This window comes from Neopsephotus bourkii, unplaced genomic scaffold (assembly GCF_033783945.1).
Source record: "Neopsephotus bourkii isolate Nb327-2 ecotype Australia unplaced genomic scaffold, CSIRO-AGI_Nbou_v1 NB_749, whole genome shotgun sequence".
Lineage (NCBI taxonomy): Eukaryota > Metazoa > Chordata > Aves > Psittaciformes > Psittacidae > Neopsephotus > Neopsephotus bourkii.
The window spans coordinates 110,546-138,105 of NW_026901247.1; the positions used below are offsets into that span (position 1 = coordinate 110,546).

General features: G+C 49.4%; 1 protein-coding gene across 1 annotated transcript; it reads left to right on the top strand.

Moving 5' to 3' along the window:
- The first annotated feature begins 1,083 nt into the window (after window positions 1-1,083).
- Window positions 1,084-27,560, top strand: SMAD7 (SMAD family member 7). The gene is made up of 4 exons (XM_061354816.1): window positions 1,084-1,795; window positions 2,368-2,421; window positions 7,147-7,218; window positions 25,670-27,560. Exons 1-4 carry the CDS (start codon window positions 1,303-1,305, stop codon window positions 26,206-26,208), a joined length of 1,158 nt encoding a protein of 385 aa, XP_061210800.1. The 5' UTR covers window positions 1,084-1,302; the 3' UTR covers window positions 26,209-27,560.

Sequence of the window (27,560 nt, forward strand, 5' to 3'; positions counted from 1 at the left end):
GGCTGCGTTCGGCGTTGCGGCTGCCCCGCAAGGAGACAGAAAGGCGAAGGCAGTGGTGCGGGTCGGGTGCGTAGTTATAGCGGGCGGCGGAGAGAGGAGGGGAAAAAGGAGGGAAAAAAACCGCGAGGAGGAGGAGGAGGAGGAGGAGAAAGGGGAGTAGGAGGAGGAAGAGGAGAGAAGAAAAGCAGGAAGGAGACGAGCCGGAGGCAAGAAGGGGAAAGAAGCACCAAGAGAGACGCTTCGGAAGCACGGAGAAGGGTGGCCGGCTGGCGGGTCCCCGCACTCATGTAAGTATCGCCGCGGAGGGACGCGGAGCGGGGCGGCAGAGAAGGAAAGGGAGACAGAGCCCCACTTCATTTATCCCTCTATTTATTTTCTTTCTTTTCGTAGCAGCCGGACCAAGACTCTAGTTTGTGTGTGTGTGTGTGTGGATTAAAATCCTTTGGGAAGAAGGAGGGGGAAAAAATAATTATCACGCAAACCCCCGCATCAGGACGAGCTGGGCTTTCAGAAGGGATACAACACTCTGGATGCGCTGCTGCTGCTCTTTTGTGACAGATGCCTAAACCGATTCCGACGCCCGCACCTTAGGGTCGGTGTTTTTTTGGGGGGTCCTGACATCTTTATTTCATTTTTTTGTTTGGATAGGCATCTTTTTGGCTTGCTTTTTACATTTTAACCTCCCGATCGCGCCCGGCTACGCCTCCCATCCTTTTTCCTCCCCGTTTTCGCCCCCCTTCCCGGCACTGGCGGGTTGATGGGAGCCGCGGCCCCCGGGAGCCTGAGGATCCCCCGCGGCTCCAGCCGCGCTCCGCAGCCGCGCAGGGCGGCGCGGCGCCGGCAGCAGCGCGCCTCCCCCCGCGCGATGCGCCGCAGACTCTAGACGGGATTTATTTTTTTTTATTTTTTTTTTTATTTTTTTACGCCTTTTATTATTTTTCTTTTCTTTTTTGGGCAAAAACCAGGGCGAGGAGCGGCTCTCTCTCTCCTCCCCCCACTTCTTCCCCCCCTCCCCCCGTTTAATTTTTCTCCCCTCCCCTTTTAATTCTTGTATTATTACCGGTTTGGGTTTGCCCTCCTCGGCCCGCAGCGCGCACAGGCGCGGGCCGGCGCAGCCCCCCGCCGGAGGCGGCGGGACCCGCGGCCGCAGCGCGGAGACTGGCGCATGCCACAGCCCGTCTCGGGTCCTCCGCCACCGCCGGCCGCCGCTGCCCGCCGCCGCCGCGCACTGGTTCCCGGCCCCTTCATGCGCGGCGGACGATATGCCCGTTTTGTAGCCGGGGGCCCCTCCTCTCGTCCCGCATGTTCAGGACCAAACGCTCGGTGCTTGTTCGGCGGCTCTGGCGGAGCCGTGCGCCCGGCGGTGAGGAGGAGGAGGAGGAGGAGGCGGCGGCGGCCGAGGCCCGGGCGCATGCCTGCGGCGAGGGGCGCGGGTGCTGCCCGGGCAAGGCGGGCCGCGGCTGCGGGGCGTCCGCGGGCGCGGAATCGGAACTGAAGGCGCTGACCCACACCGTGCTGAAGCGGCTGAAGGAGCGGCAGCTGGAGGGGCTGCTGCACGCCGTCGAGTCCCGCGGTGGGGCGCGGACCCCCTGCCTGCAGCTGCCCGCCAAGGCCGACTCCCGGCTGGGCCAGCACTCGTACCCGCTGCCGGTGCTGCTCTGCAAGGTGTTCCGCTGGCCAGACCTCCGGCACTGCTCCGAAGTGAAGCGGTTATGTTGCTGTGAATCCTACGGCAAGGCTCACGCCGAGCTCGTCTGCTGCAACCCGTACCACCTCAGCCGGCTCTGCGAGCTAGGTAGGGCTGCGGGGTGCGTGTGTGTGTGCGCGTGTGTGTGTGCGGGGGGGGGCGATGTGTGCGACGGGTGCAGCCCCGCTCATCCCCCTCCCCACCAAACTCTTTGCTGTTTTCCCGACCCCCCCCCCCAAAACAACCCCTCAAACCCCGTGATTTATGTGGTTTTATTGCTATTATTATTAATTCGGGGGGGTGGGCGATTACCCCCCCCTTGCCGCCCCGTCCCCGGCGCTGCCTCCCCGCCGTCCCCTCTCGGTGCCGGGGGATTAGGGGCGCCTGGCGCGGGCGGGCGGCCGTGGCTCCGCCGAGCCAAGGAGGCCCCGATCAGACAGCCCGAGCGGCAGATAGCAGCGAGACTGGCGCCAGACGGCCCCTTTTGTTTATCTGACAGCTAAATATCAAGGCAATCACCGCCTCGCTGCCCTGCCTCCAACCCCCAGAGCTAAGACAAACAGTTTTGCTAAAAGAATGCCACTGTTATCATAAGTTCCTATCTTTTTTCTTTCTCTTTTTTTTTTCTTTTCCTTTCTCATGGCTCTGCCTTTATTTTCTCTGTACTTTTCTAATTCCAGAGTCTCCCCCTCCACCCTACTCCAGATACCCAATGGATTTTCTCAAACCAACTGGTAAGTGGACTTTTTCAATGCAGACTACAGATAAAAAGCAATATAAAAGGTGGTTGTTGGGGGGAGGACCCGGACCCTTTCCCAGCCCATTTCTCAGTCTCTTTCTCTGGGGAACCCATCTCCTGCCTTTGTCATGCTGTGATGCATTTTGCTGTTGGTCTGGGTTTTGTGTGCCCCCCTGATACCGCTGGAAGAATTAACATCTGATTTATCTGAGGCATCCTGTGCACAAAGTCGGGTTTTAGAACTCTGGCAGGAAGCTCCAGGAGGGATTGCAGTGCAGCGCAGGCCTCCCTTTGCTGCTGGAGCCACTCCGAAAGCCAGGAAAACCCACTTGTAAACCGCGGTGCTCCCTGCACCCTTGGGTGAATGTGTGGGGATTTAGGTTGGGATCCAGCGCCGCATCTCCCTGCTGGCTGGGAATCCCAGGGAGCTGGTAGAAATCCCCCTGTGTTTTAAAGGAGCCTAACTCCGCCTTGCCAGGTTGGAAGGAAAAACCGGCAAAAGGGGTTGAAAAGTTACTTATTTTACCTGTTTCACTTCTTTTTTAGCAGCACTCTGCATGCCTGTTGCTTGTAATTGAATGTCAGGGTGCCAGGGGAGAAGCCCATTTGAGGCTGGCACCAGCTCTTTTGCGGTTGTCTGCATAAACTCCTGGTTGGCAGCGAGCTTGCCGGCTGCGAGATAAATCAGGCTGGGAGAAGGAGGAGAGGTGGGAAAAATCGGAAACGGGGAGGGAGGGAGCGCGGGGAGGAGCAGCTCCCGGCTCCCAGAGCAGGATTAGTGGATGTGGAGCGCTGGCTGGAGCACGGTGGTCTCTGTGGTCGTATCCCTTGGTCGCAGCAGGCAGGAGGGGCACGGCGCTGCAGGGAGGCAGGGATGGATGTGTTTCTGAAGAGCAGTGTCGGGTCACTTATTTGTTGTGGTGTTTGTTGGGTTTGTTTTGTTTTGTTTTGTTTTTGACCAAAACAGCAGTGTCTGTAAAATTGCTGCTCTTCACTTCCTTGGGATTAAAAGAACCCCCAAATTGGAGGTTGCTGCAGACACACGGGGCACTGTTATGGGGTCCCAGCCTTCCCCCCCTTGGAGACTGGACTGTTGTTTCCCCCTGTGTGCAGACTCTTAAGAGAGCCTAATAAGTCTTTTTATGGCTTGTGGCAATAAGGAGAGCTGGGTTGCAAAGCTGGTAATGTTTTGCTTTGGTGTGAAAGAAACAAGAGATAAAGGCTAATGCATGAAAGAATATCGGGATTAGATTTGACATCCCGAGCACACGCTGGGATGTGGGAGGGTTGTTCCGTAACACACGCTCAGAGTCTGGTGGATCATGAAGGTTTATGGGTTTGAGTGAAAATGGCACAAGTCTGACTGCATCCGTGCAGCTCTCCCCTAAAACTGTGTATTTCTGCTTCTGTTGCCTGCCTTTCTACCCAGCAATGATGCTGGCATGGGATGGCAGGGGGTCCGGAGCTGCGGGAGAGAAGGGTTAAAGCTTGCCTTTGGTTTTCTGTGAAGATGTTAGGGTAAATCTATTAGCCAATCTGCCTCTGCCAGGACCTCATTTTCAGTTAGCCGAGTGATATATTTATTCATTAGCAAGTGTTGACATAAGGTAGCAAAATGTGTGTAAACAGAAAAGCCGCAGAACATGAATGTGCCATTTCGAAAGGAAAAGTTATTCCTATCGGCCAATAGGAAGTGATTAACGCTGCCCATCGGAAACGCAGAAACAACTGGGTTACTCACCAAAAAGTCCTCCTTTTTTTCCCTTTTTGAAAGAAAAACCCATTTGGCAGCTGAACTCTGGCTAGCAGGGCAGCGACAGGCACAAGTGGAGCCTGGAAGTCTGTTGTTGCAGGTGGGTTTTGCAAGCTCAGGGTTTCTCAGTGTTTCCTCTGCAGAGGTTTCCCATCCCGGCATCAGTGCCATCTCCTGCGGCAGTTTCCCAGCCATAGGTTGAGGATTGAGAGAGGGGCAGTAGCTGACAGTGGTGAGGAGTAAAGCCTTTTGCCTGACTGATGCACATGAGCCATCTTCTCCCCTTGGGATCTTGTTTGGGAATGGTCCCTCCATTTATACTTGGGCAGCTGCATCTGCCAGTGGAGATGGGAGTGTGCATCAAGCAGAAAACTTATGCTTTTCCATCAAGCGTGATGGGGAAATAATACTATTTAAACGTTTAGTGCTACATCTTGTAAGTGCTTCATATGGACAGACAGACAGGAATACCTGGACTGCCAGGATAGGGGCTGTTATGGTTATAGAACCACCAAGTGGTTTGGGTGGAAGGGACCTTAATGTTCATTCATGTCCAACCGCTGCCATGGGCAGGGACCCCTTCCACTAGAGCATCTTGCTCCAAGCCCCTGTGTCCAACCTGGCCTTAAACACTGCCAGGGATGGGGCAGCCACAGCTTCTCTGGGCACCCTGTGCCAGCACCCTCATGATAAAAGAATTCTCCCTTCTGTCTAATCTGAATCTCCCCTGTTTTAGTTTAAAATATTATGATGTGGATTACATTTGTTTTTGGAGGTGAGGGAGGCTGAGGCAGGCTGTGTTGCTGGCTGGGGGAAAGCAGGGACGGTGGACAGGGAGCTGGGGGTCTGCTGCAGGCAGAGTGTGTGTTGATGGGACAGATGTAGTATGTGTGTGCTTGCCACAGAGCAGAAAGATCTGCCCTTGGCAGCTGGGTTACCTGCAGGAAGGTTGATCTGGGCTGCCTTGATCATTTATCAAGGAGAGGACATTCCCTTTTCCTTACAACAGGATGTTTGCAGGGATGTGTGCTGGTGGCTTGCATGGGGCAGGCTCACCTTGTTATTCTGGAGGCATGTGGATGCTCAGCATCCCTGGTGTCCCTGCAGAAGCTGCTGCTTGCAGCTCTGTTGGAAGTGAGACACATAGGAGTGTCTACAAATAAATTCAAGCAGATACCCTGACCCATCATTAGGTGGGGCAAGGGGCTGCAATAGCTTGTGTCCTTCATGCTCCTGGATGGCATGGTGGTGCCGGAGTGTGAGAGTGCGGGAAACCCACTGAGATGTGGATGTAAAGCTGAATGCCCTCCTCTGGCATTGGCTTTCAGGGGAGCTGGAGGTTTGGCAGCTTCTAGGAACTATTCAGCACCTTGCAGGGTCAGGCTGGTGGCCACCGGGAATGTCTCCATGATGGTTTTATATTGCAGGAAGGCAGTTTTGGGAGGGGAGTCCCATGAAGTAGGCTTGGGTGAACCTCTGATCCTGTGACAGCTCTGTGTCCTATAAGGAGACTTCAGAGGGTAATTAGTTATTGAAGGGGACTGGCTGTTTGGTAATGGGACGTAGGAAGGGACCTGGAAGCTCTAAAGAAGTCATGAAAGCACCTCACCCCGTTGCTAAGGTTATGCATTTAACGTCAGGATAGGATTCTCTCCTGCTGTCCTGTCCCATGTGCTAGCAGAGGATGTGGTCACTTATGATCCTTACAGCAAGACCACACAGAAAAGCACAAATTATGTCCTTTATCCTGCAGGGACTCATCATGGAGCTGTAACTGGGGGCAGAGGGTGCCCAGTGCACAGCAGGGTGCTCCAGCCTGTGTTCAGAGAGGTTCTGTATCCCAAGCAGTTGAAGGCGTCTTAGGGAAGGGACTGGGGGAATCTTCTGTATGGACTAGAAGGGGTTAAAAGAAAAGAAAACCCATATTTCTTTAAAGCGTAGAAAGCACGACAAGGCATTTAGAGAGTGTATCATATACAGCATTTCACAAGTAAGTCCATTTCCTGTCTCCCCTATTGTTTTCGGTTTGATTAAGTATATCCTGTTAAACTGTATATTCCTGTTAGGGCTTCTACTTTACCCTGATAAAACAAGGTTATGCAGACAGGAATTTCTTACTCACTGGGATTTCAGGGGCGAAATCTGCAAAAACTTACTTTTACCAGTAGGGAGAAAACTATCTTTGCTCTCCTGGTGGTGGCTCTTGCTTTGAGATAGAGCCATGAACACCATGATGTCATTAAGGAGCCCAAATTTGATGAAACCCTGTCCTGGGTTCAGTTTGCCTTTAGGACCAGGGGATCAGTGTTGGCTTCTGGCTGTTGTCCCCTCGGGGATCAGGCTTGGGGTGGGAAGCGGCAAACCTTGAGCTTGAACACCTCTAATGGGTCACCAAATCTAACCCTGCCCTTGCCCCTTGGTGGTGCATGGAGGAGTAACTCCAGTTGCCCACCTGCCCCGGGAGGTGACAGTGGGGTGTCAGATCTGCCACCAGCTGGTGGTGACCAAAACCGAGTGGGGGAACTCAGACAGAGACCGTTTGCCACAGATAGGGCGGCGATGAGACGTTTCCCTTTCGGTTCCCATTTCGGTGAGTTACAGGTGTTGCCTAAATTGGGTGCACAAAGCCACGATTTAAGCATTTTTGGGAGCTTGCTTGCATCAGAACGACAGCAGCCCTGATCTCATTACCCGGTGACTGGGCCTGAGAGGTGGCAGCCAGTCTGTAATTTCTGCCGGTCTATAATCAGCGTTGGCTGGTGATGAAGCGCAGCGCGCAGCCTTGATTGAGGCAGCGAGTTAGGGTGGATGCTCCTTGATGAACTACCGTCTCTGCGCGGACAATTAGTAATCGCTTCCTGCTAAACCCTTTGGAATGTGTGTTCTGCTCGCGGCGATGCTGGGAGCCTGCACAGAACCGCCTGTATACTTACTGATGGGTTTTTGTCTTCTCCTCTGCTCCTGCAGATTGTCCAGACTCTGTGCCTTCCTCCACTGAAACAGGGGGAGCTAATTGCCTAGCCCCTGCGGGGCCTTCAGGTAAGACATCTCTTGTTGCACTTGATTTTGACCATGGGTTGTGTTGACCGAGGGTCCTGATGAAAGAAAAAGGGATGTTGGAGAGTTCTGGGGATGTGCATCGTTGAGAAAGGCATGCTCAAAGGGGAAATTGGGTTTTGTTTCAGTAGCAGGCATGTACCTCATGCAGAGGAAGTCTGTGCTCTGTCCCCAGAACCCCATATTTCCTTTGAATTTCAGCCTTACGCTCCATTAGGTTTTGGACTTGGGGTGGGTGATGTTGGCCACCCATTCGTTTGGATGCATTCATTGTCAGAGCAGGTGCGGTCATGCCTTACAGAAGGATTTGGCGTTGAGCTCTCCTTTGACTTGGTGATGGCACCTCTTGTCTCTGGGACAAGAGCTGTGCTTGGGCTTTGCTCTTGGTAGCGTAACCAGCATCCCAGATCCAATATGTGAGGATCGTGGTGCCTGGGGAGGCAAGGTGACCCCATTTTTCTCGAGGATGTTGCAGAGGGAGTTGGACTCAGTGATCTCAAGGGTCCCTTCCAACTTGAGATACCCTATGATTTCCCTCATTATCCCATTTGCCATATCCTTTGGCTTCTAGGTGCCATAATGGAATGGGGTTCATTCCCCACCCTTCTTGAGCTGTTCATTTAATAGGATGGTTTGGGTTGGAAAGGGCCTTTAGAGGCCATCTAGTCCAACTCCTAACACCTTTTCCAAGGTGTGATGTCTCCAGCACCTCATCTCTCACCCCAGACTGGCCAACTCTGTGGCTGGGCTCTGTCTCTACCAGGATTAAAGTGTCTGAAACCGTGTACCTGCATGTACTTGCAGATGATTGAAGGTGTTCCCTTTGTGGGAATGTCTCCCTGATTTATGATTTATTCATTGCCCTGAAACTGGAATTTCAGAAATAGGTCGGCGGCGGCCGCACGCGCGTGTGCATCTGCCCCTGCCTCTCTCCAGGAACTGCGTTTAGTGTGGATGTCTTTAAGTGAGCCTTGTTTGTTTTTCTTTGGGTGTAATATATACCCTGTCTGTTATTTGAGAGGGGAGCATATTGTTTGTTCAAAGGCCCTAATGAGAATTAATCAGAGGGGGAGAGGGAACAGAGAAACTTGTCGCTGTTTTGATTTTTTTTAATGCAGAAGACTTTTGGGGTTTTCTTTATTTTGTTGCTATTGGATCCCATAGCTTTAGGGAAGGGAAAAAAAAAAGGGGACTGTAAAAAGAAAAAAGACAAGAAGCAAAACAACACAATAAGGATGTTGTTAGTTCTTTTTTTTTTTTTCCTTTTTCCTCCTGAAATACACCCGTTGCAGAGGGGAGGAGAGAGTTCAGTTCCACAGGATACCACATGAAATAAGCAGAGGAAGTACTCGCTTTTAAAAGGGGGCTTTCTGTAAGGTTCAGCCTATTGATAACATCTCGTCTGGCTGCTCTGCTCCCGAAGGGAAGGCGGGAGGTGGGGGCTTGGGCTGCAGGAAATAACACGGCTCGTTCCTGGTGCCTCCCAAAGGGCTGCGGGAAGGGGACCCCCAGCTCCTTGATAGAGCCTCCTCCCCAAAAGAAAGCACATTTCCCCCTGGAAATGCATTTTTTAAAACTTATTTTATTATACTTCTATTATTTCATTGGATCAAATTGGGTTTTTGTCTTCCTTATCAAAGGTTTCCCCCCCACCAAAGCCTGGAAACAGAACCTTTTACGATCATTAACCGCTCTTTTTTCCTCCCCAAATGTAATTGTAGCCATTTAGTTTAATGAGGAGCTGATAGGAGAGTTGACTCATGAAGGGATACGGTTAGCTACCCAAGCCCTGAAACAAAGCCGAATGCCTCCACATGAAAGAGCATTTGTTTTGAATTTGCTCTGATTTACTGGCATCTCCCTTCCGCGCGGAGAAGTGCAGCGCTGAAAATTCCCAACTGGAGAGACCCAGTCGAGAAAGGAAAATAAACGCACTTCGCAGCAATCCTCCAAAGCTCACTTTCTCCTCCTTTTTTCTACCCGCCTCCTGCATATTTTAGTTAGCACAAGAGTGAATTCGAAGAGGGCTTTAACAAGTTATTGGCAAGGGTACATGGGGAGCCCTTTGGCTTAGTTTTATCTATGGTAGAGCAGGTGGGAATGGGTGATGCTGGGTGGAGTATCCAGCATCCCCTCTAGACCAGGGCTGTACATGTGGTGTTTGCAGCTCTCTGATGGAAAGATGGCTTTAGGAAAGGCAAAACCACACTGGTTTTGGTAGGTTTGGAAACTGGAGCAGGCGGCTGAGGTAGAAGATGTCATGGGTGAATGGTGGTGGTAGGTCCCCATAGCACCGTAGGCTTTGGCCACCATTGGTGAGCAATGGATGCTGATGTAGCAGTGCTCAAAGTGAGTAGACCTGCCCTAAAGTCTTGATGCTGGAAGGGCAGGATGTAGTGGGGCAGGCGGCTCTCAGCACCAACAGTTTGGGAATGGGGCCAGCCTGGGGTTCACAGCCACTGGCAGGAAAACTTTATGGGGGGTGGAGAGGACGATGGCAAGAGAAGCATGAAAAAAGGGAGCCCTTGCAGCTTCCCTTGAGGATCCTTTGATGATGAGGAGTCTCAGGTCCAGCCACTGCCGGGATTGCAGTCTCCTTACGGAAGCTGAAGGCAGTTTCATTGATGGATACCAGAGGCACTGGAGGATGTGGGAGGGGGAGCAGTGTGATTGAGGGTGATGTATGGGGAGTGTTTCCCCCTTCGATAACTATCTGAGCTGCTCTTTCCCTGCCTGTGCTTTCTTTTTTCATTCCTGGGCCAGGAATGCAGTACTGGTCAGTCCTTTATGCCATGCTGGTGTCCTCATGCTACCTGTGCTGTCTCTTCCCCTGCCATCCCATTCTCTGGCTCATGTACCCCTTGCCCCTTGTTCGCCAGGGCTCTGCCTTTCACTTCCATATTCTTGCCCTTATTTGTTTTCTTACGTGTTTATTTTTATCAGTGGTCACTCTGTGGGTAGGTCAGGACTCGCAGCTCATGGTGTCTTCCACCGACATGGTTGTGCTCAGGTATTACTACTCCAGATCCTTTCAGCGTGGTTAAAGAGAGCAGAAATAGCCCATTGGAGATAAAAATAATTCCCGTAAATAAGAGACAGAGGGTGGTTTTTCCTGTATTTTGAGCTTCTCAGCAGATGTGTTTGGTTATGACTCTTAGTTCAAACAGGCAAAGCTGTGCTTGGAGAGCGTGGAGGTGGCCAGCTCGTGGCCCAGTGACTTCTGATCGGTGGGAGCCAAATTCCCATATGAGCCATGGAGAAACTGCTCCAGGGGTAGAAGTGAGGTGATGGTGCTTGATTGTGTTGGTGTCCATGGGATGCTGGACATCTCCCTCTTGACCTGTGTATGATGTGGGATTGGTGGCTCTTGGCTGGTGTAGGGTAGTGGTGCCCATAGTGGTTGAGAAGGTGGTTTTCCTGCAGGACAGATCTGCAGAACAGTGCTGGTTCTGCTGGCAAAGTGAAGCTCTCCAAGAAACTCAGAGCTGGCCATCACAGAGGGAAAGCAAGATGAGCTGGCTTGCGGCCTCACCACCTCCACTGGGTTTTATTTATAGAGGCTATTCATAACATACCAAACCCAAGAGTTTACCCATATTTCACCCTGGTCCTGTTGACTTGCCCTGACTAGAACCACCCCATGGTCTCTGGAGCCAGTGGACACTGAATGGTGGTGCTTGGGGGGTGCTGAACCGAGATTCCCATGGGAGTCCTGGGCAGCAAGCGCAGCCTCAGTTTCTCCCTCCCAACTCCTCTGCACCAAAGTGATGGGGGGAAAACCTCCAGAGGCTGGAGAAGCATCAGCACTGCTCCCTGCTCCGCCTCGGACCTTGTCAGGTTTAAGCAACCGCTAGGCTGAATGACATTTCATTCCAGGATTGCGGGCGGGCTGGGAATGTTTCACTATGTCTTTGATCCCTGCTGGTATCTGCTTGCTGGGGAACAAGCACCTTGTCCAAATCCGGAGCTATTCGCCCCTGAAGCGTCTCTCCATCGCTCCGTGTAAACAGGATCCCGCACGGTTTCTCCGGCAGAGTCCTGCCTGTGTTTTCCCATTCCCCCCTCCCTCTCATACAGAGTTTATAACCTCCTGTGAAATGCTTTTATTTACAAATTGGCATCCTATTATAATCTGAAATTGAGACATCTTCCTGTGGAACTAGGATTGTATATTTGTCCCAGGCATAAACAATTGCTTGGGATTTTCTTTTTTTTTTTTCTCAAAGTCACTTATTCTTGGTTTATTTTTGAGCATACGTCCTTCTAATACTTTTTTATTCGCTCTGAGCACCCTTTCTTTCCCAGCCTCATTGGAGACACGATTCCCCACCCGGCACTTACCTAAAAACCACCATCCTGTCCTGGAAAGGACAAGGTTATCAGGGGTTAACGCCAGGATGACAGCACTGGAGCCTCTGGAGCAAAGCAGGCTGCCTGCCAGACTAGGAGCCTCCCGGCTCGCCTCACACATCATCTGACCCTGGCCGGCAGGGAGGAGGGAGCCGGCGCTTGGCACCGGCCCTGCGGCTCTTGGCTTGGCCACCAGCTCCGGCTCCTTCAGCCCCGTGGGTTGGGTTTTGCTTTTAAGGGGGATCTCGCCCTGCGGGAACCCCCCTGGGACACAGCTGGGACAGCCCCTGTGCTGCTGCGGGGATGCTGAGGGCATCCTCCCCCTGGCTCTTGGCCGGTCAGAATCCCCCCAAAGCAAACAGGACCTGTTTCGTAATTACTTTTAAGTGCTTTAGAGCCCTTAGAGCTTTTCCTAGATACTCTTCTAGGATGGGTTTTAAAAAGAACCCTGATGGCAGGAGTGCTCTTCCCGTTAAATGCTGGGTGTTTCAATCCATCCCTGTACAGCTCCATTAAATCTGGTTTTCTGGGTGCCGGTGAGTTTTCCCAACCAAGTGATGCCTTGAGAGCAGCTTATGATAAAAAGCAGAAGACCCCACTACTAGGGAGTCCTTCAGTGGGGACCATGATGGGGACCACTTAGGTTTTATCCCACAACTTTTGCTTTTTAGGGAGGAATGAGGACAAAAAGAGGTGAATTTTAGAAGCTGGGTGTCAGTTCAAACCATGCCCTGCTCGCATCAGACATCCCGATGAGAGCCGGCAACTTGATCGTTGGGGACATTTAAAACTCGATGGGACAAAAACACTCGTAGAGGAGCAGCCCCGGGCTGGCAGGGATGCGGTCTGCATCGTTTCCATCCCCGCTGTCTGCCAGCGGGTATCGCTTACACTGGAGGAACCAGTAACATTAACCACATGCATTTCCCCGCCGACGGCATGGGGGGATGCCTATTTCTAACCGCGGCAGCCAAGACCGTAAACCTTGATGCTGGGTTAACATGGCATACACCCCATTTTAGGGTGCACAAGGGAAAATGGGATGTGCAGAGCCCCTCCCGGCGCTAACTGGGTGCTTTAGGAGGGCGATGTGCTGGGTGGTGGGTGCTGGACGGGCTCTGGTGTGATGGGTGCCAACCCCACCACTGTCCCTGGCCGGCTTGAATGACCCACGCCGCAGCCTGGCTGCCTGCCTACTGTCACAAAGGAGCTTCCTTTCCAGTTTATTTTCAGCACTGAGATATTATTAACTGCTGAGGCACGGTCTCTGTTCTAACCACCCTTGCTTTTTGCCTAGATCTCTTTGTTTTCACCCCATTGGTGTGTCGGGGCTGTGGTCTTGGCTCTGGTGCTATGGGGCAATGTCTGTGTTGGGGCTGCTGTTGAGGAACAGAAGGGCACTGGGGAGTGAGCAGCCTGATCCTGCGTGGGGCTGAATCTGGGGAGGGAAGGAGCTCAGTGTCACGCAGGATTTCCACCCAGTGGCTGTGGGTTAGCCCTTGGGTCTGGTTTTGGGGTTCTTTTCTATTTTCCCTCCTCTCCTCCCCAGTTTTTAATTTCTTTCAGTAAAAGCATCTTTGATGTTGCCAGTTTTGCCAGCTGCCTCTTCCTCTGCTTTTTTTATTATTTTTATTTATTTATTTTTATTATTTTTTTCTTTTTTTTCTTTTTATTTTTCATCATTCTTTTTACCTTTTCCCTTTTCCTTTATTTTTTCTATTTTTTAATATGTTAACTTTTTTATCCTCTTTTGTTATTCCTTCTACCCTTTTTTCTTCCCCCCCTTATTTCGCTTTTCTCTTTCTTCTATTTTTCCCTTTTTCTTTTTTCTCTTTTTCTCTCCTCCTCCCTCCCCCTTCTTTTCCTTCTTTTTAATATTTAAAACTTCTTTAATGCAAGAAAAGATGTTTTCTTGGCAGGGATTTTCCATCCCGATCCAGGGAGGGGTGGGAGCACTCATCCCCTATGCTCGGACCCACTGTGGGTGCCACTCTGGGGTTGGGGGCCGTATCTTTGCTGATGGGCTCAAGGTGTCAGGTCCAGTATGGTTTTTCCAGAGGGTTTTGTGCTCCTTGGGATGTGCCATGCTGTTTGCTGTCAGATGGCCCTTCCCTCCCCTCTCTGTTTTACTTTCTTTTCTTGTTTTTCCCCTTGTTTTTTTCCCCTCCCCTCTTTCGGGTAGCCATTTAAATGGGTGATGATAACTTTCACCCTGTTAATTAACAGGAAGCATTGGGACAAGACAGGAAATTACATCAGTCTTTTATGAGGAAAGAGCCAAGAGGAAAAAAAAAACACCCTACAAGAAAACATAGTTATTAGTGAAAGGAAAGAAAGTGCCGGGGGAGGAGGAGAGAGAAAAGGAGAAGAAAGGAAGAAAAAAAAACCCCATCCCATGGGCTCTGTTTTTCCGAGGGAGGCTGCTCCAGCACTTGATTTTCTTATTATGTTGAGAAATATTTGACTAGCAGGGTCACCTTTGCTTGAGTGTGACGCTCCAGCTTCCCAAGGAACCTTTTTTTTTTCCCCTTCATGCCTTTTCTCAGCTTCCTTCCCCAAACTGTGAGGCCTAGGAAGCTCTTGGCCGGGAGACTAATTTTGGTTTGGCTGCTCAGCCCTTCAAATTGGTCCCCACCCAGTGTCATTATCTTGGTTTTAACTTGCAAGAGGAAAAAAAAAACACCCTGTAAGAGCTGGCTCAGCCCTTCTCTACCCTTTTAACCTCGCTGCATGGAAAAACTCCCTGGTTGGGTTGTGCCGGCAGTGCCGAAGCACTGCGGGGTGGTTGCAGGAGGTCCTGGTGATGCTCCTCCATGGCTGATGGTGGGTACGTAGCTCTGTGGTCCTTCCTCGTCCTTCCTCGGGGTTGAAGTGAGGTGCCGGTGGGGTGGTTGTGGAGGTCCTGGTGATGCTTCTCCATGTGTGATGGTGGGTACCCAGCGCTGTGGTCCTTCTCATCCTCCCCAGGGATGAAGTAAGATGCCCAGTGAGGTGCTGGGTTTTGGAAAGCCACCTTTGGGGTGAAGTCCTGGCTTCTGTGGGCTTTCCCGGCTTTTCCCTAAATACCTGGGCAGGTGGAAAGGTGAATTGTGCCATTCAGTGAATAACTCAGAACTGCTCAGGCTGTTAAGCCTTGTTGTAAATACGTACCTGTGTGTGTATGTAATAAGTGAGGCTATGGGTAGTTAGAAATTCCATGAAAATGTGTTCAACCTGTATGTATATGTATAGGTCGAATAGATGTGTATGGAATGTATTAAATTTATTTGCTATATTACATGTCTGATTATAATACATAGGTTATATTAAATATATAACATATATATCCTATATAGAGAATTCTATATTATATATAGGTTGAATATATTCATTATATAGTGAATATAGTCTCTCTTGCTCTAGAATTATATATAATATATATTGAATAAATCAAATATAAAGTGACTATATTATCTCCCTATATAGAATTATATATAATATACATACAGATTGACTAGATTTTGTTTGTAGAGCTGTGAAAACTGCATCAGTAAGAGTTTGCTTTGCATTGGAGAAACTCGGGTGATGGGAATATGCTGGAAGTTCAAACATTCTTCGCCTTTACATCACCAAGTTGGCTCTGGATTTGGTGATTTTTGGTGATGGAAACCAATGGGTTGATTCTGTAGGTGCTAAAAATTGACAGGCATCACCGCTGAGCGGGAGCTCCCTCCCCATAGTAATGGCAGAGGGGTTGTGTGTTTGCACACTGGTGTGCGAGGTGATGTGGTTTTTTTTGGGTAGAAAAGCAGGGAAAATAGCAAAATAGTAGAGAAATTAAACCATGAGAATGGGTAGTGCTTGCCCGTGTGGGGTGGCTGTCGGTGACCCTGTGGCTGGGCTCTGGCTGCACCTTCCCAGGCAGAGCGGATAGAGTAAATAACTCCATATAATCATCCTTCGAGCAGGAATCAAGTAACAGGAGTTTTATTTGGAAAAGGAGTTGGGAGCCTGAAGTTACATCACTGCATTTGAACTGATGAATTCATTTACTTTGGAAGCCAGGCTGAGACTTTTTAGCTCATGATAAGGAACAAACTCATAAATCTTCTTGTGTAGAGGCCCGTAGTTTTCCTGCTCTTTGTCACAGCCAAGTATGGAAAATGTGTCTTGGGTGTCAAGAGCGCAAAGCCTTGACACACCTGAGATGTTGCACCGAGGTTTGTTTGCAGAGCAGTCAGTGTGGTGCTGGCTTTGCCAAGCGGTGGGTTTGCCAAGCCGGGTTCGTCAGACTTGGCAAGCAGAGTCCCTGGGCTTTGTCCCCATGGGAAGATGCTGTTGGCTCTTGATGATGCCTCAGATCCTTTGGGTTATATCCTCATGGGAAGATGTTGCTGGGTCCCGGTGGTACCCAAGTGCCCTGGGCTTTGTCCCGATAGGAAGATGCTGCTGGGTCTTGATGATGCCATCCGGGCTGTGGTGTGGTCTCCACGTGGGACACAGCTCTGCCGGTGGTGGGATGAGCACAAGGAGCTTTTTGGGGTTTTGTATCTTCTGTTAATCCGGGTGCTGCCGACCTGCCCTGTTTCATAGCCTGGGGCAAACCTCTGCCGGCCTCCGTCTGCGAAAGGGGGAGCCAACTCCGCCGGAGCGCCGGGAGGGTTAATTACTTAATGAATGTAATATTCTGTATAATTGCTAAGCGTTATTAATCCAGAGCAAAGTGAGAGGGCAAGGGGAGGGGTGTGTGCGTGGCCAGGCTTGTGAACTCCCATCCGAACGCTGTCTGTCCGTCCATCCCTTGCCTTTGCCCCTTACCCGGGTCGGGGCTGATGCTGTCTGTCCGTCCGTCTGTCCGTCCCTGGGCGGCGACCCTGCCTGTACGCCAGCGTGCTTCGCCGCCTGCTCTTAGGAATCGGCGTGATTAGATTATGAAGGCAGACAGAAGTAATGATTAACTTTTTCAGTCTGCATGCTGTCTCCAGTCTGGCGCTGGGTGTTTTTTTTTCCCCCTAAGTAGGCCCTGGCCCCGCGTCGACAGGGTATTAGGTTGTAAAGAAAGCCAGGAGGAATGAAGGCAAGGGAGGGAGGGGAAAGGGAGCAGGGGGGAGCCTTTTCCATCAGATCCGGGACTGGAATTTATTGGCAGGAATGCAGTAAATGCTCCAAATGCCAGCCCAGCTAAACAGTTTTCATAATTGTTACAGAGCGGGGCACGACGAGCGTGAAAAGGACTTTTGTTCCAATGCTGCTTTTTCCATGGGTTTACATCCCTGTGAGGGATGCTGCTCTGGAAAAGGGAGCTGGGGGGGGGGGTAGTCTTTCTTTTTTTAGGGACACACACACACATAATTACGTCTGTTTTCAGCATCTGGGGAGAATTGCAGGTCAGTGTGCTGCAGGGAGAGGCTTTTCTTTGGTTCAGTATTGAAATGAGAGCGGCAGCGATGCCGTGTGTATGTGCGTGGAATGCAGTTAGGAGGGAGGGAAAAAGGAATCCTAGCACACATCTGTGTATTAGGTATCCGCTTGGAAATCCTAGACTGCTCTGCTTCAGTTTTTATTAAGGTCTTTACAAGGGTTTTAGCATGTAACCCACATAGCTACATGTTGTCAGTGGAGAGCTGTGGCTTTCCTGGGGGCTGTATCCTGCCCTCCCTGGGGCATCCCTGGGTACCAGGCATCCTCCCCACCTCCTTGTGACAGCAGAGCTTTGTTTTTAATTGTCAAAGCGTTTTAAGGTCCTCATCCTCTAAAATGGAGCTTGGTGGCTGTGTGTAGAGGGGCTGGCCTGGCCTGGTGGCCCCTGGTGGCTTTGGCATCCCTGTCCATGATTTATCCCTGTTGGAAAGGTGATGGGCGGGATGCTGTCACAGGAGCCTCCAGGACAACCCAAGCCATAAGAGGTACTTTGGCAGGCTCATCCTAGAGGCTGACTGGTGTTGTTGTGAAGTCAGGAGCCTTTTGTGTGCTGATTTCTCTCTCTCAGAAGGTTTCTGGTTGAGACCTGGGATGGGTGTGGGTGGAGAAGAGGTGTGTCTTGGTAGCTGCTGAGGTTAAAGCATGGAGGTGTTTGCTTGTCTTGGGAGCTGGGGCTGGTACCAGCCTCAAGTCGCTTGGTGGTCCCATGGCAGCATCTCATGAATGCTGGCCTGGGCTTCCTGCGTTTTCCAGAGGAGCCTCTTGGCTGATTGTCATTAAGATAGGATTATTCCAGGTTGCTGTCGAGGCAGGGGAGGAGGGTACATGGGATCACCCTGCAACACCTCCCGAGCCAGCAGGTCTTCCCAGGATATCCCCACCGGCACAGGAGAGCAGGAACAGGGACACATGGAGCAAAAAGAGGATTTCTGGGGCTTTTTCCATGCGGACCTGCACACCTTCATGCCTGTCCGGGTGGGCCAGGGGTCTTAAAACCCCCGTGGATGTTGGCAGCACCCCTCTGGAAGGGTCTACCCTCTTGAAGCATCCCTTCATCCCACCCAGCAGCTGGGTTGGAGCTTGGGGAAGGGATTCCCGTCCTACTGCTTTTTTGAAACAAGGGAAAAGTTTTCCCACACCTTTGAGGGGTGCAGAAGGAGAGGCAGATAAAGAAGGCTCTTTAAATTAAAACTTCAAAAATAATTAGACTGACTGTATACTAAACAACAGCAAAGAGGCCCATTTACTGTAAATATTATGAATGGATTTGGCTGGCTTCTTCATCCCCACCCTTCCTCTAAGGCTTTTCTCTGAGCTGAGTCGAAATTCGGCCTTCAGACAGCACGGTACTCTATAATTTGCATGGCTGATGAGGCCCGAAGCCTGGTACGGAGGAAACTGGAGTCAGCTGGCTCCTCTCTAACCGCTGGAGACAGGCAGACAGGCATTTTTGGTGTGTGCCTGCGTATTTCCCGCCCTGACCCCCCCTTGTAGCTGCAGCCTCGCTTGGCTTTTAAAGAAAATGGGCACAAAAAAAGGGTTCTTCTCTTCCCGAGTCGTTTTTAGCCGTGGTAATTGATTAATCACCGTAATTAGACAGTAGCAGTGACTAATAGGATGTTTATGAATCAAATTTCTGGTTTGGTGGACTCCATGAACTCAGCAGTTTTACTTTGGTTCTTTCTTCACTGTCCTTTGATGCCTGGGACATGGGGGAGCTGGGGTTCTTTCACATGCATGTATTGATCACCATATATTTTCCAAGCTCGGACATCCCTCCTGGGCCAGTCTTGGCCTTACTGATGCTCACTCTTGAGGTTTTGTAGATCTGCAGTATGCTTGTAGGGACCCTTTCTTGGGGGGCTTTTATGTCCCATCCCTGAATTAACCCCCCAAGGTCAGAGCTGGGTTCCAGACAGGGAGAAGGTTGACTGAAGGTGCCACCAAGTTGTGTTTCACAGCCATGGTGAAGGTGATGGAAGTTCTTGGTTGGGTCACCAGGGGACTGAGCAGAGCATTCCCAAGCTCATACGTTGCCAGTAACGCAGAGTTTGAACTAAAACCCTCGTTACAACTATCAGGAAATTCCAGACTCCTTCCCCTGATGGCTTCTGCCAAATTTTACTCCGTGTTCCCATCGTACTTGCAAGGTTTCAGATCTGTTGGCAACATCTCAGCTTCTGGATACCAGCCCTTAGGAAACTGCAGCAAACTGAAGTCTTGGAGGGAAACTAAGGTGGACCTTTATTTTCATGCAAGGGTGACTTACTTTGCTAGGAGCAAGAAGCCATTTAAGTGATTGGGTGGACAACTTGTTAATAAATTACATAAATAATCTTAAGTCTCTTTAGCCTGAATGACTACTGTATATGTTGAGTAATAAGAGCTACCTAATTAGACATAGACACAAATTTATGGTCTAGCCTGTCAATCCGCGGATTAAGGACTCCATAAGTACCTACTGACACGATGGGCTGTAATGGCTCCTAAAGAGATGTTATGGTCTATCGTGTCAATAATCCACAGATTAAAGGCTCCCTAAGTATGTGTTGACGTGACCGACTGTCCCAGCTCTTTGGGGGCTCTTGTTGTTAGCGCAGTGGAGGGACCCCGTGAGCCTGCAGGGATGCGGTGGCATCCCTGCCTGCAGTGGGTGAGGGTGTATTTTCTCTGCAAACAACAGGAGCTTAACTCATGGCCATCCTCTAAATTAGCCTCTCAGAAACCATCCCAGCCATCCAAACAAGGTGGGGTGAGGAGGCTGAAGCTGTCTAGCCCTTGTGTGCACGGAGATATATAAAAGGTTTGGGGCAAACATTGCTATGGGTGGTGTCTGTAGGCTGCCCACAAACTCCGTTAAAGGCACAAAGACCCTTTTCTGCAGCAGGATATATCCTTCAATTTGGATTCTTTTTCTTTCCTTTGCTTTCGCAAAGCATACCTGGAAATCTGGCTTTTGAGGATTTCTCATGGGTTGTTTTTTGTTTGTTCCCTCACCAACTAGCCTGTAAATTACTCAAGAGACTAGAAAGGAAGTAAAATTTGCCCTTTTGATGCCCATTTCTCTTTGCTTTGGTGAGCTGTGTGGTTGTACATCATGCTCAGTGTTTTCCTCACCTCCATGTAATACCTGTTGGCTTCTCGAGTAGGAGTTCAAGGATGCTTTTTTCCCGAGATCCTGTAAAAACAGCACTTCCCAGTGACACCAGGGGCAAAACACAGAGCTGCCCTGGGGACCCTCAAGAAGAGCATGCAAAACCCCATTAAAAGCTCCGGGGTTTATGTCTCCATCTCTTCCACCTCGATGAGTAGGAGAAGATAGGACATGGCTTTGTCCCGGGCTCACAAATGCAGCTTAAGGTCAGCCAAGAGAGATTACCGGGTGCGAGACACGCTGAGCTTGGTCTGAGCCTTGGCCCTGGCCAGACAACACGTTGTGCTGACACCAGCCCAGCCAGGTTTTTTTAAGTACAGATGCCCTCCACGTGTGCTGACAGATAAAGGAGGAAGGACCGTAGGGTTCTGCTCGTTTTGCAGCAGAAAGCTGCCTCCTGGGAAGCCAGGCAGGGATCTTGCCATCCCTCCAGGTCTCCTTGTTGCCCCAGGAGCTTCTGTTGGGTCCTGGTCCTTCTAGGCAGGCTCCATAAGACCAGCCTCCTTTTGGTGCTGTGATTTCTTGGTGGATGTGTACATTAATTTATCTGCTACCTTTACTCATTTGCCTTGTGTTACTGGTGTTGAGTGCCATGTCACCTCTGCATGTGGCCCAGGGGAGGGTACCACAAACCTGAGCAGCCTGCTCTGGTTGGAGATGTCCATGCTCATTGCCGATGGTTGGAACTGGATTAGCTTTAAAGGTCCCTTCCAACACAAACCAGTCTGTGACTCTGTGAAAATGAGGAGCCTTCTGTTCACAGTTCAGGGGGGTGATACCGTCATGAATATTGTGTCAGGGTTGACGTTTGGTGGGAGATCCATCCCCAGGGGTCACAGAGGAATGGGGGTGAGGAGGGTGAGAAGTTCAGGAAGAGTATGCTTTGGGTCAGAGCATGGTTTGAGCTATCTTGCTCTAGTGGAAGGTGTCCCTGTCCGTAGCAGGGGGTTGGAGCTGGAGGAGTTTTAGGCTCCCTTCAACACAAACCATTTGATGATTTTGTAATTCTATGAAAGCAGCTCTTAAAAAAATAATCTATCTGTATATAAAAGTATAAATACATAGTTTGAAACTCTTCTGCAGTTGGACAATTTAATTTGCATCTAATCCTGATACTGTTGAGGAAAAACCCGATTACAGGTATTTAAAAACCTAATCAGGAGCGCAGTTGTATTCCCATTTTCGGCAGGGGAGTTGTTATTAGTGCAGATCCATCAGTGACAGTTTAGATAGCTCTTGACTTGATCAGATGGGAGTAGTCCAGGCGGGTGAGATAGCTCAGTGTGTGCTAAACTTGCTGTTTTCTTTAGAGGTCGGTTGATTACAGGAAAACCTTTAGCTATGTCAAAACAAAACAAAACAAAGCAAAACAAAAGATCCCCAGCTCACCTCCCCTCTACGTTCATGAGTTTGGCACTCGGACAGGGCTGAGATCCGAACGCTGGCCAGGAACTGCGTTGGTTTTGTTTGTATTATATTTATTTATTTTTTTCTTTAAATTCAGTTTTGCTGAAATGTTTTGATTCTTCCTGAGTGAAAAAAGGACGGTTTCTTCCCAAACTACTCATAAAACTGACAGGACTTGGAAGGAAGAAGTACAGATTACACGGTTTCATCATCTTAAAAGTGTCCATGTGTCGTGGAGAAAAAGCCACACCAGAATTGCCATTTCCAAGGGATGGGAGGTGTGAGTCCTCCTGCTGCAGCTTGGGAGAAGCAAGTGTGGAGCCACTGCTGATAAACTGGGGTGTTTCCATGGTGTGAATCTTCTGTACCCACCTCCATCTGGACCACCTTGGCTTCGCTTTAGTTTGATTATTGCTCCCATGTCCCTTCCTCCAGGATTTCCCTATGGAAATGGCATTCTTTTCAGCTTTCCTCCCTGGAGCAGGAGGAAGCTCTGAGCCCATGGGCAACATGTGCACACTCAAAGCTAGAGAAATCCTGGCTGTGGCCTTTTATTGAGGAGTTTTGGGCAGGATTGGATGTTTGTGATGGTCAGGGCAGGCGGTAGGAAACCTTGCAGCCTCTCATACCTGGTTGGTGCGTTGGGAAGTGGCTAGGATGGTGCTTTTGGGGAGGACTCCTTTCCCACTGAGGGATGTGGCAGTAAGTTGGGACAGCTTAGGAAGATGCAGGAGTGTGTAAAAAATACGGGGAAAAAGATCAGTTTTCCAGTGGGAATGTGATACTGAGCAGTGTGGTTGTGCTGGGCTATCCCTGGTGATGAACCATCTGCACCAGATGCCTTAAACATGTTAACCCAGAGACTTCGGGGTATCGAGTTAATGCCTTGATTTCTCCCCTGCAAGCAGAACTGTGCTCTGCTTTGGATCCTTTTCTCCCTAGACCCAACTATGAGTGATCAATACAACTAATTCCCTGCATTCCTGAGGGCAGACTCGCTTTATTATTTGTTTATTTATTACATACTTTTTTTCACAATAAGCTTGCACAATGCACTGGGGGGGAGCATGGTGGAGCCATGGAAAATACTAATAAACCAGTGATAGCAGCAAATGGAGGGATGCTTAATAATGAAATAATAGCGCGGATGTTTATAGCACTAAACATTATCATTGTTTGCTGGAACATGGGAACGCTCCCAGTTCACTGGGAACTTTCCAGGCATTTAGAAAGGGATGTGTTTTCTCTGAGGAGCTCATAAAAATGATGCTTTTAACTGAAAACAAGAATCCCAAAGCATTTTTCAGCCATCTCTGGGCTGTCGCACACGAGGATGAGTTGAGGGTGATGTGGCTGCCAGTTTCCAAGGATCTGGGGTTTTGGGTATATTTGCTGCTGCAAATCCCAGCAGATATGGGAGTTGGATGGTGAGTCCCTGCCATGACCCCGGGTTGCACTGGATGAGCCCAGTGGGGTGTTTTGGGGCAGAATCCATCTGTTTGCTTCATTTGCCCAGGTCCATGCTCATCACCAACAAAAAGGCCTTTTGGGGAAAGAAATGCCCATCACTGTAGGAAGCACCAGTGTCATCAGTTTTCCCTCTTCCCCTGCAGCTTTGTCCTTCCTCTGCTGCCCGAGTGATGCCATCAGCTTTTCCCACCCCTTTTCCTCATGGATGCCAGAATTAGGGAAGCAGGTGGGAGCGGGGAGGCTCTGCTGGGGTCCCAACAACCATGAAAAGCAGCTTTGGTGGCGGCTGGCAGGGAGGCCTGATCCTGTTTATCTGAGCTCAGCCCTTACATTCTCATGGCTTTTTGACTAGACATCCAGTCAACAGCCCAAGCCCGCAAGCGGAAGAGGCTCTGGCATATTTATACTGTGTCCTGGCATTGGTTCCTTAAGGAAAAAATATATCCCAGATTACCTAAGACTTGTCCTTGAGGTCTGGTCACCCCATGTCATTGAAAAACCTAGTGGGATTCATTCATGAACTTCCAGCCCTCCATAAAGGTCTGTTCATTCATAGCCAAGGCAGTTTTCCTTTTTTAGGGCTTTTTTTTTTTTTTTTTTAATGTGCTGGCAATTAAATAACCCTTTGTAAGCAGCAATGAGCTGCTTGTTAAGTGGTCTTCACTAATGCAGGCACTAATGTCAGGTGAAAAAGTCTGTCGCCCCCATCCTGAAGGGATGCTCTGATGTTGAAATAGGTAGACTCCTATAGGAATTTCAGTGGGGATCAGTGGTAGTTGATCCAAAATCCCCTCAACTGCTGCAAAAACAAAACCCAAGAAGCTCCGAGTGTCACTGGCAGTAAATGGGATGGATGCAGCAGAGGGGGTTGTTGAAATGGGGATGGATCCAGGAGCATCCCCTGAAATTCTTCTACCTCCAGGGCATCCCCCCCTTTCCCAAATTCCTCTGTCTCTGGGTGGGTGGGGGAGACACCATCCGGGGGGTACTTCTTGCCCTGCTGGGTGCACCCTTGGGTGGGGGCCACTCTATTTGGGTTAGGGTAGAGGGAACCCAAGCCATTCCCTCCCTCGGTCCCTTGTGCGGTGCCAGGTTTCAGCAGGATTTGTTGTTATCCACAACAAAGTCTTGGGAGGCACCGAAAAGGGAGGGGGGTGAGGGAGCTGGAAGGACAAACCAGGGCATGGATGCTGTCCCAGGGAATGCCCCTGCCAGAACCCCCATCCCCAGGAGCGAGGGTCCCTCTTCTGGGGCTTTCAGAGCCAGGCCCATTTTTAGTCACTGCCTCCAGCAACTGCAGAAATATTTTCCTCGCTGGCATAGAAATGAGGAAATTAAAAGTGTGTGGCTGGGATTTTTTTTCTTCTTTTTTTTTTTCCCCCTTTCTTTTTTAAAAGCACAGTGCAGGGCTTGAAGCACAACTCGGAGGAGGGAGAAAAGAGACGCCTGCGCTGGGGAAACGGGCTTATTAATAGCAAAAAACTATAGAAAGCAGGGCACAGCCAGCATTCCACTGCCGTTGCTCATGCTGGAGGGGTTTGGGGGAGCCGTTCAAGTGATGCAGGGAGTGCTTTAGGGTGCTGGGTGACCTGGTGTCCCATAGCTGCTCCCGTGGTGCAGGGGATTATTTTGGTGCTCACTAACGCGCATTCCCAGCTTGATTTTTTTTTTTTTCCTTTTAATATATTATTTTTTTTTTTAATGCAATTATAGAGATGAATAGTTCCCAAGTCTTGACATGCCTACTGAGGCTGGAAGGAATTACCCACTGTGCAGCGCCAGGCTGCTAGGGATCCTGTCAGGAAAAGGGGCTTTTTCGTGTTTCTCAGCTCCCCCCTCCTTGCTTTTTCCTCCTATGTCATATCCTTGCGGCTTGCGTAGGGTAGCTACAGGCAAAGGAGTTGAAAGAAGGGATACAGGAACATATTTCTGGGGTTTTTTGCATGCTTTTTGGCTGTTCTTATTAAGAAGAGCAGTATTCCTCGTCCCCACCGTGCCACCATCTGATGGTGCTTCCTGTGGCTTGGGGTATCAACTGATGTCTCCATCTTCTCCATCACCCAGGCTCTGCCTATGGGCAAAGATGAGCCCCATAAGCTAGAGCAGGAGAATCATTCCCCTTCCTGGTCCCATGGGGGTGACCTTCAATGTGCTTTTCATAGCAGCACCTCATTTGTTTTGGTGTCTGTGCACAGTAGCTATTTATGGAAATGGATCCATTGTCTGGTGGATGAAAGAGAATCATGGGGTTTAGGATGTTGATGGATGCAGCTGCTGGAGCATCTCATCTCTCCTGTTGGCACTGAAAGTGGTCCTGGTGATGGTTTGGGTGAGGGATGGCTCCACTGTGGGTGCTAGTGATGGGTCTCAGGCCTCTTCTGCAGGTGGGCCTGGTGATTTAGAACCCGTAGCTCCAGCCATAGCTAGGCAAAGGAATCCTCCAAACATGGGTCATCTTAAATGGTCTTAATAGTGGCCTTAACACAAGGCTTTTGAAAATGGTGGGTGTGCTACGGGTGTTAGTGTGTGCATGGAGAATATCATGAAGACATGGGCAGGCAAAGACCTGCCAGCATTGTATTGCTTTTGGGTCATATTATACCCCCGGTGCTTAATGTCTCCTTTCCTTCCTTCCTTTCTCCTGTTCTGCAGATTCTCAAGTACTTCAGGAGCCGGGGGATCGTTCACACTGGTGCGTGGTAGCATACTGGGAAGAGAAGACACGTGTGGGTCGGCTGTACTCTGTCCAAGAGCCCTCCCTGGATATCTTCTATGATCTACCTCAGGGGAATGGTTTCTGCCTCGGACAGCTCAACTCTGACAACAAAAGCCAGCTGGTTCAGAAGGTCCGCAGCAAGATCGGCTATGGCATCCAGCTCACCAAGGAAGTGGACGGCGTGTGGGTATACAACCGCAGCAGTTACCCCATCTTCATCAAGTCGGCCACACTGGACAACCCTGACTCCAGGACGTTGCTGGTTCACAAAGTGTTCCCAGGATTTTCCATCAAGGCTTTTGACTACGAGAAGGCATACACCTTGCAGAGACCCAACGACCACGAGTTCACGCAGCAGCCATGGACTGGATTTACCGTTCAGATCAGCTTTGTGAAAGGCTGGGGCCAGTGCTACACTAGACAGTTCATCAGCAGTTGCCCATGCTGGTTGGAGGTTATCTTTAATAACCGGTGACTCGAGACAAAGTGGGCTTATGACATCTATTCTACTTTGCTGCTATCGTTTCCTTCTGAGTGCTTGCTTTTCATGCGAACTCTTTGTGTTTCGTTTTGTTACCCTTCCTGCCCGTGTTGAGAAATAGCTTCTGAAAAGACTTTTTTTTTTTTTTTTTTTTTTTTTTTGCCTTGGGTATTTTGATAAATATATCTATTTTTTAAAAGTGTGAATGACCAATACTCAGAAGGGCGAGAGAAGGGTTCTTGGGGATAGATTGCATACGGTAATTATTTCACGCCTCTGAAAGGGTTACCTATGTGATCAACAGATTTGGAAGCCACTTCCTATATGTTACAGCTCCTTCTCTTGGATAAAACAACAAGATACCTGTACTTTTTATGCACCACCTTCCCCTTGCCGCCAGCCAACCCTGGTGATGGTGATACAGAGACCCCTTCCCCAGTGGTGCTAACCTGATGTTGCCACCGAAGGATGGTGCAAAACCTTCCAAAACCAGGTCTTTACCCAATCTTTTGATTTTTTTATTGTATTGTTGCTGGGTTCACGTCTTGTCACTGTGTTCATCTTTCCACTGCTTTGTTTTTTTTTAACTTATGGTCATGCCTTGATGAAAGGGGAGAAGACAAGAGCGGAGAAACTTTGTGCATGACCCGTGCTTTATAATTTGAACTGAGATGTGAAGAGACCGAAGTTTAAACCTAAAAAAACCAACTCCCGAACCAACAAAACAGATGAAAAACAAATGAGAAAAAAACAAGAAAAGGTGTCCACAATAGTTGGTGTGTTGTAACCAGCCTAGATCAGGTTATCCCGGTACCATCCAATCTGGAAATAAAGTTGTGCTTTCATTTCTTGAATTCATACACGAGTATGATACTTTTACACTGTTCTTGGCTCAATGAGCATGTTTAGACCATAACATAAGCTATTTTTCTAAATAAAAAGGTTTAAATGAATAAAAGAGCATTCTCATTGGCATTTTGGCATTACAGTGCTTTGAAATTAAAACACAGGTTAAAAAAAAAAAAAAAGACTCCTTAAAACCCCCCTGAGATTTATTAAAGAAAAAAAAAATTGTATTTTATGTTATATAAATATATTATTACCTGTAAATATAAAGACGTTTTATAAGCATCGTTATTTATGTATTGTGCAATGTGTATAAACGAGAAAAAGTAAGAAAGATGCACTTTGCTTTAATATAAATGCAAATAACATGCCAAATTAAAAAAGAAAAAAAAAAGAACACGAGATAGATTGGTGATCTTTTCTATGGGTGTTGTCATCCAGATGAATGTTTTTTTCTAAAGGAGTTTATGTTCCATTAAGAAATAAAGATGTACACTTCA

What these genes read in the sequence shown, in the direction of transcription:
- SMAD7 (XM_061354816.1), top strand. Translation starts at nt 1,303, where the DNA reads ATGTTCAGGACCAAACGCTCGGTGCTTGTTCGGCGGCTCTGGCGGAGC. An exon ending in CAGCCGGCTCTGCGAGCTAG is followed by an intron (nt 1,796 to 2,367) that starts GTAGGGCTGCGG and finishes TTCTAATTCCAG; the next exon opens with AGTCTCCCCCTCCACCCTAC. An exon ending in AGCCCCTGCGGGGCCTTCAG is followed by an intron (nt 7,219 to 25,669) that starts GTAAGACATCTC and finishes CCTGTTCTGCAG; the next exon opens with ATTCTCAAGTACTTCAGGAG.